This window comes from Podarcis cretensis (genome assembly GCF_951804945.1).
Source record: "Podarcis cretensis genome assembly, chromosome: 9".
Taxonomy (NCBI): domain Eukaryota; kingdom Metazoa; phylum Chordata; class Lepidosauria; order Squamata; family Lacertidae; genus Podarcis; species Podarcis cretensis.
Window position 1 is genome coordinate 4,034,817 of NC_137178.1, and position 14,276 is coordinate 4,049,092.

The 14,276-nt window shown below is 48.0% G+C and overlaps 1 protein-coding gene across 1 annotated transcript; it reads right to left on the reverse strand.

The window, feature by feature from the left end:
* Positions 1–3,023: 3,023 nt before the first annotated feature.
* On the reverse strand, positions 3,024–10,536 carry LOC307224390 (uncharacterized protein). The gene is made up of 3 exons (XM_079991255.1): positions 10,416–10,536; positions 6,619–6,838; positions 3,024–3,303 (listed from the first exon to the last, which is right to left on the reverse strand). Exons 2-3 carry the CDS (start codon positions 6,825–6,827, stop codon positions 3,063–3,065), a joined length of 450 nt encoding a protein of 149 aa, XP_079847381.1. The 5' UTR covers positions 6,828–6,838; positions 10,416–10,536; the 3' UTR covers positions 3,024–3,062.
* Between the last annotated feature and the right edge of the window lie 3,740 nt (positions 10,537–14,276).

Sequence of the window (14,276 nt, forward strand, 5' to 3'; positions counted from 1 at the left end):
AAGCAAAGAGCCTGGGTCCTGCAAGTGCCTCTGGGAAGCCCAGAACATGAGTGCAAATGGTTCTGAGCTGCTAGGAGCAGGTGCAACAGGAACAGAACTTAGTGGCACATGCACAGCAGAAGGAGGACATTCGGTCTTGAGAACACGAAAAGAGCCTGCAGGATCAGGCCAATGGCCCATCTAGTCCATCCTGTTCTCACAATGGACAATGCTTTTTACTGGTGTTTTATTTAATACAAACAAACAAAATACAGTAAAATTCAACAATCATTTACCCACACTATGCTGATCATTGACTCCCTTCCTTCCCTTCAACAGGTTTTCTTATGTCAGTTACTTTTCCATCGTTTCTTATTGTATCCAATCCCATCTACATCATAAGATTTATTTCAGTCCTGCCAGAGTCTTCAAATTTCTACAGTTATTATTTATGTACTTCGTAAATTTACTCCGGTCTTTTTGGAATTTTGCTTCCTCCTGATTTCGGATTCTACAGGGCAGTTTTGCTAGTTCCACATAATCAACCATCTTCGTCTGCCACTCCTCTATTGTTGGTAACTCTGGTGCTTTCCATTTTGGGGCTAACAAAGTTCCTCACAATAGACAATTCAATGAGAAGAAGCCCTGCCCTCAGTCAATAAAACAAATCAAAGAACACCATTTTTAAAAATTAGAAGCAGACCTTGCAGGTGCCAGGGGGCAGTGTGTTGCTCATAGGCACCACATTAGGGGTCAGGTACTGGGCTAGATGAACAGAGGAATATAGAAACTGCCATGGACTGGCTGCATGCAGAGCAGCGGTGGGAGGCACCAGCTGAGGAACCCCCGAGAGAAGAAGGCTCAGAACCTGGGGGTTGGTGGTGGGACAATGAGAGGTCAGAGGGAGAAGATTGGGGAAGAGGAGGTGTCGGAAACTGAGGAGGCAACAGGGCTTAGTGAGTGGGGAGAGTCTGTGGCAGAGAGAAGACCAGACTCAGTGGCAGAAGCTGAAGCAGGCAAGGGGGAGAGGGAGGCCAAGAGGCAGAGATGAGGCAGAGTCACGGGTGTCTCCCCCTCCTGCCGAGACAAGCTCCCCTCTCCGCTTGTCCCCCAGGACCAGAAGAGGGCTGAAACAGGAAGAGCAGGAGCAAGCCGCACACAGGCGCAGTCTCTGAATGCTTGGGGAAAGCTCTGGAGAAGAGGACACCTAGGCAGCTGTTGGCAGGCGAGGACTTTCAGGTTCATGGGGCAAGACCTGCTGGGGATGAACGACTGCGCTCATTAGGCCTTACACTCAACCAAGTCTGCAGAGATTCTGTTTTCTGCTAATACAGTGGTACCTCGGGTTAAGTACTCAATTCGTTCTGGAGGTCCATTCTTAACCTGAAACTGTTCTTAACCTGAAGCACCACTTTAGCTAATAGGGCCTCCCGCTGCCGCCGGAGCACGATTTCTGTTCTCATCCTGAAGCAAAGTTCTTAACCCAAGGTATTATTTCTGGGTTAGCGGAGTCTGTAACCCGAAGCATCTGTAACCTGAAGCGTCTGTAACCCAAGGTACCACTGTAAAGAGTTAACCTAGGGTTACCAGACGTCCCCGGAATCCGGGGACAGTCCCCACATTTGCAAATCTGTCGCTGGACAAATTCCGTCCCTGGAATGTCCCCAGATTTGCAAATCTGTCCCTGGGAAACGTGGCAGAGGCAGCCTCAGCAGCCCAGAGCCAGCCTGGTAGCGCAGCTGGCTCTGGCTGGCTTCAGGAGCTGCTCACTCCCGCCACCACTGTCAAAGGGGAACTGGGGACGTCCGGCGGTACAGATCTCCTGGCCCCTTCCCCCTTTGTTTTGACAGATCGGGGGAGTCTCGGGAGTCACTGGTGGGCGGGCGCTGCCCAGGAGGAGTGCAAGGCACGTGGTTTCTCTGCCAGGCAAAGTGCAAAGCCCTTCTTTTGCACCCTGTGAAACATAAATGCGCAGAGTTTTTTAAAAACTGGGCAACACCCACCTGTGACTCCTGAGCCTCCACCGATCAGTCAAAACAAAGGAGGAAGGGGGCAGGAGATCAGGGGAGGCTTGGAGTCATGGGCAGTGTGCCGTTGCCCAGTTTTTAAAAAACTCTGCGCATTTATGTTTCACAGGGTGCAAAAGAAGGTCTTTGCACCTTTATACAATATGTATGTGTGCTTGGGCCCAGGGTCTTTTGCCTCACCATCCACACTACAGTGGTACCTCGGGTTACAGATGCATCAGGTTACAGAAGCTTCAGGTTACAGACTCCGCTAACCCAGAAATAGTACCTCGGGTTAAGAACTTTGCTTCAGGATGAGAACAGAAATCGTGTGGCGGTGGCAGCGGGAGGACCCCATTAGCTAAAGTGGTACCTCAGGTTAAGAACAGTTTCAGGTTAAGAACAGACCTCAGAATGAATTAAGTGCTTAACCTGAGGTATCACTGTACTGACTCCCTGTTGCTACTCAGCTTTAAAAAAAAAAGGTGTCCCCGAATTCATTGGAAAAAATCTGGTAACCATAAGTTAACTCCAACTTTGAACGGTGTGATATACTGCCAGAGGGCTCTTAGAGTGTTCCAGACAGGAAAATTCACTGGCAAGAGGGTGTGACCTTTGGAGAGTCCCATGGGCCAAACGAAAAGGTTGGGGGGGGCTCATCTGGCCCATCCCCTTCATGGATCGCTGCCTTGCCGTGGCGAAGGGGCTTGAATAACTCAGAGAAGCTATGAGCTGTGCCATGCAGGGCCACCCAAGATGGACAGGTCATAGCGGAGAGTTTTGACCAAACGTGATCCACCTGGAGCAGGAACCAGCAAGCCACTCCAGTATCCCTGCCAAGAAAACTCCATGGACAAAGACAACAGTTTGGCCAAACTGTGGGAGGCAGTGGAAGACAGGAGTGCCTGGTGTGCTCTGGTTCATGGGGTCACGAAGAGTCAGACACGACTAAACAACAGCAACATCTGGCCCATGGACCTGAGCCTCTCCAGCACAACAGCCCGGCCCACCTGCCAAAGAGCGGCTCTACACAGGACCAATGTTTCCAAGCTCTCCCTTTATTCGTGGTTGCTCCTCTCAAGAGCAGCTCCTTTCACTGAGGAAGAAGATCAAGGGCAGGATGAAGACGAGGTTGCAGAAGATCAGCCCAACACGGACCAGGAAGTAAGCGACCGCCAAGGACATCACCAGGTCCTCGATCCCCTGGACGTAAAGGTGGAAGGACGTCTGCTGGGCTCTCTCCCCCGCTGCCCCCTGGCACAAGGCATGCCCCGTCCTCAGGTTCTCAGAAGATGCAGCGCCCATTATGGTGTTTGCCCTGAGGACAGAAGGAAGAAGCAAGCGGGACTATTTCCAAGGTGGCTAGAAGCAAAAGAGACCCACTCTGAAATAAGGGAGTGGTTCAAGGTGTGGGCGGGAGTGGGTGGCGCTATCGTCTAAACCCCTGAGCCTCTTGGGCTTGCCGATCAGAAGGTCGCCGGTTCGAATCCCTGCGACGGGGTGAGCTGCCGTTGCTCGGTCCCTGCTCCTGCCAACCTAGCAGTTCAAAAGCATGTCAAAGTGCAAGTAGATAAGTAGGTACTGCTCCGGCAGGAAGGTAAACGGCGTTTCCGTGTGCTGCTCTGGTTCGTCAGAAGCGGCTTAGTCATGCTGGCCACATGACCCGGAAGCTGTACGCCGGCTCCCTCGGCCAGTAAAGCGAGATGAGCGCCGCAACCCCAGAGTCGGCCATGACTGGACCTAATGGTCAGGGGTCCCTTTACCTTTTCAAGGTGTGGGATATTTAAAATGCAGTCAAACCAACAATGCGCGTTTGCTAGATAGGCACATGATAGAAGCTGAAGCTCACAGAGTTTTCCTGTAAGTCTGCTAGAGAGAACTTTGTGAGAGACACTCCCACTGTGCCCTGACACAGGGAGGGTATATTGTCCTTCCCTTCCTGAGCACATCCTCTTTTCTTACTCTTCATGTCATCACCAAGGTAGAAATGTGAGAGTAACTGCTAAGTCTGAGCTACAGCTCAGAAACTCCATCTTAAACTAGACCTAAGCATGTTATTTTATAGGGACGCGGGTGTCACTGTGGGTTAAACCACAGAGCCTAGGGCTTGCCGATCAAAAGGTCGGTGGTTCGAATCCCCGTGACGGGGTGAGCTCCCATTGCTCAGTCCCTGCTCCTGCCCACCTAGCAGCTCGAAAGCACATCAAAGTGCAAGTAGATAAATAGGTACCACTCTGGCAGGAAGGTAAATGGTGTTTCCATGCGCTGCTCTGGTTCGCCAGAGGCGGCTTAGTCATGCTGGCCACATGACCCAGAAGCTGTACGGCAGCTCCCTCGGCCAATAAAACGAGATGAGCGCTGCAACCCCAGAGTCAGCCATGACTGAACCTAACGGTCTTGGGTCCCTTTATCTTTACCTTTAAGCATGTCTTTGTAACTGAATTACCATTTTAAGCCTGCCAGAACAAAGCTACTGTATCTATTATTCTGCAGCAGAAACTTTGAGTGAATGTTATTGTTTTACCTTTTACAAGACTGTGTGGTTGTTGTTTTAAGAGGAGGAAAAGGGGGGGAACACCAGGATAATCCAATCTGCCTTAAAGCATCCTGGTTTACTTAAACTAAAAGGCTAGGGGTAGCCTATCTCAGCTTCCTTTTAAGCTGCAAAGGAATGGCACTCTGCTGAACTCACAAACGAGAAGAAGGAAGGATAATAGCTAATAAATAAATCTTCTCCCAGCATCTGTTCACATCCCTACACAAGGCAGGTCTCTAAGGCAAAGAGTGCAAGTTTGTAAATGAAAATGAAAATACAACAAAAATGAAATAAACTGGCAGCAACATGCGAGCTTCAAGGATGTGCCGAATGTGGATGTACCAGCTGCCAGGGGGAGAGGGGACAGAAACGAAACTAGAGGTGGTCTAATGCAGTCCACTCATCAGTTAAGCTCTGGGGAATGGACTTTGCTCTAAGTCTGCTTTCTACTGGGTCAAGTGAGGAGATTTCACCCCTCCCATATCCAAGAATCTCCTGAGGATCCTGCTGATTCTACAGAGAGGAGGAGCAATGTTCTGCTTTCTACTTAGTCAGTGAGTGAGTCAGTCAGTGTACCGGAGAGAGAGAGAGTGTTAGAGGTCGTGTCTAGAGATAAGGTTGCTGCTAAGAGCAGCTGCAGACTCTCAGTGTAGCACTGATTTATGCTTAGATCTTTTAGCTCTGTATATAGTTTTGTATCATAGTTGTAGCTATAGAATAAAAGGAAGATATTCTACAGAGCTGCTCTCCGAGTGTTTTATACTCTGCAAGACTCTGCAAGACTCTGCTGCGCAACGACTGTATTATTGTGCAAGTGAATCCGGTGCTCTCAGCTCTAAGCTGTGAGTCCACAGCACGGTGACCTGTCCCTGTGAGAAAGGTGGTCGCTGGCAGTGCTACCCAGCTCGCCTAGCCCAGTCGGGGTTGTAGTGCATGAGTCCAGTTGGTACACTGGCTCAAGGGCGATGCTGACATCAAGTTCTGGGCACCACAATTTAACAAGGATGTTGACAGGCTGGAAGGTGTGCAGAGGAGGGAGACCAAGATGATCAAAGGTCTAGAAACCAAGCCTTTGGAGGAATGATCACAGGAGTTGGGTATGTTTAGCCTGGAGAAAAGGATGTGGGATGTGATACATGGATAGCAGTCAAGTACAACATTCCTTGTTTTCCTAGAGTGGACTTGCAGAAGGATGTTTGCTCCAATCAGTAGAAAACTTCCTGTTTCCTCCTGACTGGGACATACTTCCTCTTGCATGTGACTAGAGGTGGGCGTGACTTTACCTGTCCAGGTAACGAAAAGGACAAGCAACAGCTGTTTTTAGCTAGAGATGCTCTGTTGGCTTTCAGCTTTCAGCTAACAGAGGACAAAGAGACTATCTTCATATGGGATTGACTCACATGTATGTATATATCTGTAACTAAGTCTGCCTTCAGGGGTCCATCTGTGAACTAAATGCGTGAGTAAACTTCTTTTATAATCCTTTACACAATATTGTCTTGTGTCTATTCTTTTAAGGGAGGGGAAAGGGGATTACCAGGAATGCTATATTGAGAAGCTTAAACAAGCTAACTGCTGTGTGTTTAAAAGGGGAATGCACTCTGCTAAGTAAAGGGACTTTCTAACACATGTTAGGAAGGATATTATTAAACAATATATCCTCTCCTGCCTCCCTGAACATTCCCACAGAGGAGAGTGAGAGGAGATCTGAGAGCAGTCTTCAAATATCAAAAGGGCTGCCACATGAAGGATGGAGCATGCTAGTTTTCTGCTGCTCCAGAGGGGAGGCCCCAAAACACATGATTCAAATTACAAGATTGCAGATTAGGAAGAACTTTCTGGTGGAAAGAGTTGTTGGGCAGTAGGACAGACGAGCTCAGGTGGTGGTGGACTCTCCTTCCTTGGAGGTTGAATGACCATCTGTCTGGGGCTCTTTAGTTGAGAATTCTGTATAGCAGGGGTTGGGCTAGATGACCCTGGGCGTCCCTTGCAACTCGTCTGTCCCACTGCCCAACAACTCTTGCCACCAGAAAGTTCTTAAAAGAACCGCCTTGCATTTGGCAAGACGCTCACCTCCCTCTTCCCCTTCCAACTTACCCAGAGATGACATTGGAGACGACAAACCCCATGGGCAGGATGAGGAAGAGGCAGGAGAAATAAATGGCCGTCTGGATGAGGAAGTGGAGAGCCGCCAGGAGCAGAAGAACGTTCAGGAGCCGCTCAAGTTTGGGGAAGGAGCCTGCTTGGAGGACGGCATCGCCCGCTCCCTGGGCGTGGGGAGGGTTGGAGAGAGGCTGCAGCAGCATCGTGGTGTTACCTGCATGGAAGCAGAAGCAGGAAGGAGAAAGGAGAAAGGGAGCCAATGAGGGGCCTTCAGGTGTACCTCACTCCAGCCAAACTAACAAGGATGTGTAAAACAGAAAGCAAAAACTGTTGGAAATGTGGGGTGAAAGAAGGTAGTTTCTTCCACATGTGGCGGTTATGCAACAAGGTGAAAACTTATTGGGGAAACATATATAATGAATTAAAGAAGATCTTTAGATATATGTTCCAGAAAAAAACGGAAGCATTCTTGTTGGGAGTGGTGGGAGAAGATATAGCAATGTGTGATCAGAGATTGTTCTTATATGCAACAACAACGGTGAGGCTATTGTTAGCACAGGTCAGGAAACAACAGCAATTGCCAACAGTGGAAGAATGGCAACAGAAGGTAAACTTGGAAAATTAATAAAGAGTATATTGGGGGGGGGGGTGAGGGGCCTTCAGGTCAGGACTTATCAAAGAACTGTAAAGTGGGAAGGGACCCAACTCCCTGCAAAGCAAAGATCCCCCCAATGCTGCTCTGGAGGAGGAGTGCAAGGGACGTGGCAGAGGGCAGATTCAACTGTGTTCGCATTTAAAGGCTGATCAATGAAATTTGTACTTTCTGAAACAAGGTGGGGAGCAGAATACAGCCATCAACTCAAGTTCGTACTTATCTGAATTTTGCAAGGCAGTTATCCAACGTTTGCAAAAAAAAATACCGGTAATAAAAATCCACACATTAGGTAAAAGCGTTCATGAAAATGAATATATTCAGGAAAGTACTGTACAAAATTGCATTCCGTTGGGAGAAATTGTTTGAGGAAGAGTGTACCGTAGCCAAAATTGCATACAAAAATGTGTTTATCTGAAGAAAATTGCACTAGAATGCTGAATAATTTTCAAGAGAATTAAAAAAAGAACTCAGGTTGCTGCAGGAATGTGGAGAGCTGCATGTAAAATTTGAAAATTGAGAAACTGAGAGAACCAAAATGAATTGATCTTTCCACCCCTGGGAGCACAGCCCTTTTGAAAGAAGGCGTGACGATGTCATCTATAGGGCAATTGCTGGACTCCCTTTACAGGTGATGGAGGTGACGTTGAGGCTTTAAGTTGTGGCAGATGATTAGCATTATTATCATTTATTATTTGCTGGAGACTGCTTTTCGTTTTCACCATAAATGGTCACAAAGCGGTTTGCAGAACAATCAATAAAAAGCAATTCATCAGTCAACTAATAATGATGTTTTAAAGGAACCCAAACCACAGGTGAAAGCTTAAGTTATGTATATAAGAATAAAATAATGTCCCCAAAATGCCTGCTGAACTAAAAAAAAAGTCCTCATCAAACACCCAACATTCAACGGGGAAGATCTGGAGGGCATTCCACAGAATCAGGCCCACAATAATCCTGGTAGTTGCAAGCCATGCATTTGAGCCATAGGGAACCAGAGGTCACATCTGTTAAAGCACATGGTGTGACTCAAAGGATCTGGGAACTGTAGTTTGGGGGTTTGGGTTTCTAGCACCCTTCACAAACTACAGTTCCCAGGATTCTTTGGGGGGGGTTAAATGTATTGTTCAGGTGTGATCAACAACTCCCCCAAAGGTATTTGTCCTCAGGCATGGATACAAAGATTAGCAGGGAGGGAATCAGAGGCTGGCTACGTCTTTCCTTTCCTTTGATGGGGTCCCCGCTTCAAGCTAGCAGCTTAGAGTGTGCATTTCAGCTGACTGAAGATCCTTGGGGAAAGCTCAGTGTGTTTTCTAAGTGGACCCTATACAGGCAGAAGCTGAGACCAGTGTGTTTAATGGAACTTACTCTCAGACACGCTGCATAAAGTTGCAGTGATGCTAACCCTGATAAATCAGCTATTGTGCCATGGGCTCTTTGCAGCGGGGGGGGGGGGGGGATTTGGGTCTGCATTTTTAAACTATCCTTTGGGTTAAACCACAGAGCCTAGGACTTGCCGATCAGAAGATGGGGGGGTTCGAATCCCCGCGACGGGGTGAGCTCCCGTTGCTCAGTCCCTGCTCCTGCCAACTTAGCAGTTTGAAAGCACATCAAAGTGCAAGTAGATAAATAGGTACCACTCCAGCAGGAAGGTAAACAGCATTTCCGTGCGCTGCTCTGGTTTGCCAGAAGCGGCTTAGTCATGCTGGCCACATGACCCGGAAGCTGTACACCAGCTCCCTTGGCCAGTAAAGTGAGATGAGTGCCGCAACCCCAGAGTCGGCCACGACTGGACCTAATGGTCAGGGGTCCCTTTACCTTTAACTTGGGGCAAGGCCTGTGGAGGCTGTCAGGATAAGCTCCTGCGTGCATGTCAAAATTTACCATACCACCGCCAATTTTCCTGCCAAGCTAACTTAGTCTTCACTAGCTCATGGATTAAGTTGCATGCTTAGTTTTTGTTGAGGGTTTGGGATCAGCCCAGTGGCGTAGCGTGGGTTGTCAGCACCCGGGGCAAGGCAAGTAATTTGCGCCCCCTAACCCTGAGTGAGCCAGGTAGGGGCAGAGAGCTGCGAGTGCGAGCGTGCCCCCCCCCAGATGTTGCGCCCGGTGCGGCCGGCCCCCCTGCACCCCCCACGCTACGCCACTGGATCAGCCTCTCTTTTGCCAACAATGACTGCCACCAAATATTGAGTCAGATCCTACCCCTGCTAAGGATGTTCTTGTGTTAATTTTTGTGTTAGGCTCTTTCTTATGTGCTTTTTAAATTTTTGTGTTAGGCTCTTTCTTACGTGCCGACCTTCTGATCGGCAAGCCCTAGGCTCTGATTTAACCCACAGCGAAACCCGCATCCCTGGGAGATATGATAAAAGGTAAAGGTAAAGGTACCCCTGCCCGTACGGGCCAGTCTTGACAGACTCTGGGGTTGTGCGCCCATCTCACTTAAGAGGCCAGGGGCCAGCGCTGTCCGGAGACACTTCCGGGTCACGTGGCCAGCGTGACATCGCTGCTCTGGCGAGCCAGAGCCGCACACGGAAACGCCGTTTACCTTCCCGCTGGTAAGCGGTCCCTATTTATCTACTTGCACCCGGAGGTGCTTTCGAACTGCTAGGTTGGCAGGCGCTGGGACCGAGCAGCGGGAGCGCACCCCGCCGCAGGGATTCGAACCGCCGACCTTTCGATCGGCAAGTCCTAGGCGCTGAGGCTTTAACCCACAGCGCCACCTGCGTCCCTCGGGAGATATGATAGCCATCTTCAAATATCTAAAGGGCCGTCACATGGAAGATGGAGCAAGCTTGTTTTCCTCTGCTCCAGAGGGCAGGATCTGAACCAATTCAAGTTATAAGAAATGTGATTCTAACTAAACACCAGGAATAACTTTCTGACGGTAAGAGCTGTTCAACAGTGGAATGGACTCCCTTTGGGAGGTGGTGGACTTTCCTTCCTTGGAGGTTTTTAAGCAGAGGATGGATGGCTATCTGTCATGGATGATTTAGTCCTGCATTTCAGGGGGTTGGACTAGATGACCCTTGAGGTCCCTTCCAACTCTACTATGATTCTATGACCCTGCCCACCTGTAGGCTCAGTGTTTCAAAGAAGGACTTCAGAAGGATGGCTCCTCATCACCTCCAAGGCTCACCTCCCAGTCCGGGCAGATTTTGGTCATTCAGCTGGACACTCACATTATTTCCGGCACTAAAGATGGTCCTGTGCCCCTGCTCTCTTTCCTCCACCCCACCAACCCCCAACCACGCTCCCCTTCTGACTGCTGGGCTGCTGCCTGGCTGCTCCCCTCAGCAATCCATCCCACTGAGGTCACAAACAGAACCAGCTGGGCTCATCTGCATAAAAGGCAAGCGTGGTCCCTTTCGGGTCTGACCGAAGCTCCTCTGGCCTTTCAGTGCGGCTTGCAAAAAATCAAGCAAACATACTTATTTATTTGTCTGTTCTATACCATCTATGTGCTGCTGGATTGTAAAAACTAAAATGAAACCTTGCAGCGGTTTACACCCCCCCCCCAAAAAAAAAAAAAGAGGAGAAAATAATGTACAATTATCCATAGTAAGAAAAATCAACAATAATGGAAAACTTTTTAAAAATTAAAACACTGATAGACTGAAAACTGATTGAAATCCACAGCAAAGCTTTCTCTATCACATTTGCACAAAACCCAGGAAGTTTGCGCAAGCTAACACTGATATTAGACTACGTTTCGTCTTTATTTAGCCTTCTTCCTGATGTGTTTATGGAGGTGTTATATAACAACAACATTCCTCCTTGTTGGCTTGTGATCTGTTGACACATTTCACGGATAACCATTCCTTCATCCCACACTTTTCAATTGTCAAGGTGGGGGTTGGAATCAGGGGTTGATCTACACATGGGGGGGGGACCCCACTATAAATAAGTCAGAAATTAGATCCTTATAACAAAAGAGGGGGGAACCTATCAGGAATTGTGTATAAAAATTTCCTGCTCACTTGTGCCATCTGGTGTTGCATGTTTATAGCGCATTCAGATTGTCATTTCTTTACTAATGTAGCTGAGTCCCCGGTCAACAATAATTCACAAGGTGTCAGTGAAGATGTCTCTTTGTTCAAAGAAACAAAACAGCTCAAGATTAGTTAGCGCAGCAACACTTCCGATCAGATCTTACCCCAGTCCCTTCCCAAACAATCTGAGACTCCTTTATCTTGTCCATCTTTGCTCCGCCCTCTTCATACCTCTTTGGGTTCTGGGAGACCAGTGGGGAGTGGAGCTGGTCGCCGCAGGAGGGGGAAGAGCCCCTGGCTTCTTCAGCTCATAGGTCTGCCATATTTTGAAGAGGACACATTTGCCGACTTCTACTTTTAACTATGGATGACGACTCTCATTTTAAATACCCCTGCTATATGTAGGCTATAGAAGCTGTGATGTATTGCTGGTAGCAATGTTCTTAACTTTCAACAACAAAATAATAATAATAATACATATTGCTCCTTCACTTGCCACATGAAAGTACCTTGGTGAAAATAAGTGTGCACAGAACAATTTATTAAACTGTTTAACATGTACATATGGGCTCTCTTTAAGGGCAGGGGGGGGGTGTTAACTCTTGCCCTCCCAGACTCCTCCTCGAAGATCTTATAACTGAGCCAGCATCCTTTGACTTCAGCCACAAGAGAAGGGATTTTTACAGGATGGAGATGCTCTAAGATGTTGCTCTGTTGTGATTCTCTGCTGCAGACTAGCTTAGCCAGGTGCCTTAGATCTGAGTCTAATGCACTAGACAATTTTTCTTGGGTTACTGTAAATAAAACAAAACAAAACAACCTGGACATTTTGCCAAATTTTATAAATCCGCCCGGAGAGAAATTTTAATCCTCTAAAAGAGGACAAGTCCTGGAAAAAGAGGACATATTACAACCCTCAGCAGCCTGCCTCCACTTTGCGTCTTGGCCCCCCTCCTCTTTAGCCTCTGCTTCTGCCCCTGGTTCTGGACTGCTCTCTGCCACAGCCTCTTCCTGCTCACTAAACCTTGTTGACTCTTCAGCTTCCGACACCTCCACTTCCCATTCTGCTCCCTCTTCTCCCTCTGACCATCGTCATCCCACCACCAATTCCCTGGCTCTGAGCCTTCTTCCCTTGGGGGTTCCCTAGCTGGTGTCTATGCCCACGCCCACCCCCTGTGTCTAACCAGTCCGTGACATCAATACATTGATCTATCACTTTCCAAACTACAAGTCTGCTTTTTCGAAGCAGGTAAATAAAAAGTGGATTTGCTTGAATCCACTTTAATTGCAGAGATCTGAAGTTCATATATACAGTTCAATTCCTTCTGCAAAACACCAGCAATGTGTCTAGTGCCACCTTCAGATGGTTAAAAGGATATGTTGAACTGGGCTGAAATGTGGAAGACGCATGCAGCTCTGTTGCCATCTTGTGTCCATAAGGGGGGAAAGCCCAAAGAGCAAAAAAAAACCCCAAACCCCACAAATCCTTAATTAGAGCTGTCAAGCTTCTGTGAAAGTGGGTTCACTCTGTCTTGGGCACCAGGTACATTTTCTTGCCCCCACGATCAGACTCAGGAGAAACCAGTTTTGCAAGGTTCAAGCAAACACGGGCTATTCTCCAGGGGTGTTTCATCTGTATCACTAAGCGAAAGGTCCTGAAATCCCACATTTTCCAAATCTGTTTGGTGCATTGGAATAGGAAACCAGCAAATGCCCCTCTTAGATATGGGTTTTCTGCAGGTCTCCCAATCCTTTGTACAGGGACCACACATTCTGCCCATTTGTATTTTGGAACAGCAGATGCATTGCTCAGTCTAAAAAACCTGCCCATGGATCCTTCGCAAGCAGCTCACAAAACCCACAGACACTTCTCCTACTACTATTATTATTATATATATATTCATACCCCCCACCTTTTGGTGGCGCTGTGGTCTAAACCACAGAGCCTAGGGCTTGCCGATCAGGTCGGCGGTTCGAATCCCTACAATGGGGTGAGCTCCCCTTGTTCGGTCCCAGCTCCTGCCAACCTAGCTGTTCAAAAGCACACCAAAAAGTACAAGTAGATAAATAGGTACTGCTCCGGCAGGAAGGTAAACGGCATTTCCGTGCACTGCTCTGGTTCACCAGAAGCGGCTTAGTCATGCTGGCCACATGACCTGGAAGCTGTACGCTGGCTCCCTTGGCCAATAAAGCGAGAAGAGCGCCGCAACCCCAGAGTCGGCCACAACTGGACCTAATGGTCAGGGGTCCCTTTACCTTTACCTAATATAGTAGACAGATAATATAAGGATTTATACAATTTTACAGTATGCAGAGAACAAAATGTGTTGAGAAATCAGAGAGAGAAGCTGAGGGAAGCCTTGTGAGGCGATGGTTCGTTGGGGAGGTGGGAAATAATGAAGATGATATGTTTTGAAATTTTGTTATGTTGAAATTGTTAATAATATTTTTGGAATAATAATAAAGCACTAAGGGGCAGAAGAGCTTCTTTTCCTTCCCCTTCAGTAACACAGACACAGGAGCCAATGATGGCTACAAACATAGATGGCTTTAAAAGAATCTTGGACCAATTCATGGAGGAGAAGTCTATTGATGTCTGCTAGCCAAGAGGCCTGTCTTCTGCCTCCACAGCAGCAAACGCTCCCAGATACCAATTGCTGGAAACCAGAGGAGAGAAGAAGCCTCTTGTTTTTGGACCCTGCTTACCTGTTTCCCACAGGCACCTGGGCGGCTGCTGTGAGAAGAGGATGCTGGACTTAGATGGGCCCTTGGCCTGATCCAACAGCCAGGCTCTTTTAATGGAACCTCCAGGTCCAAATGAGTCTATCTGGATTCCTAGGTTCTTACGGGTATTTGGCCACTGTGAAAACAGGATGCTGGCCTAGAAGGGTCCTGGGCTTGGTCAGCAGGTTCTGCTTATATATTCCTAAGGACCTGAAAAATGAAGAACTTCTCTCTCGCCTCTGAAGAGGGCTCCATTACCAAATCCTGGAAAACTTTCAATCTCA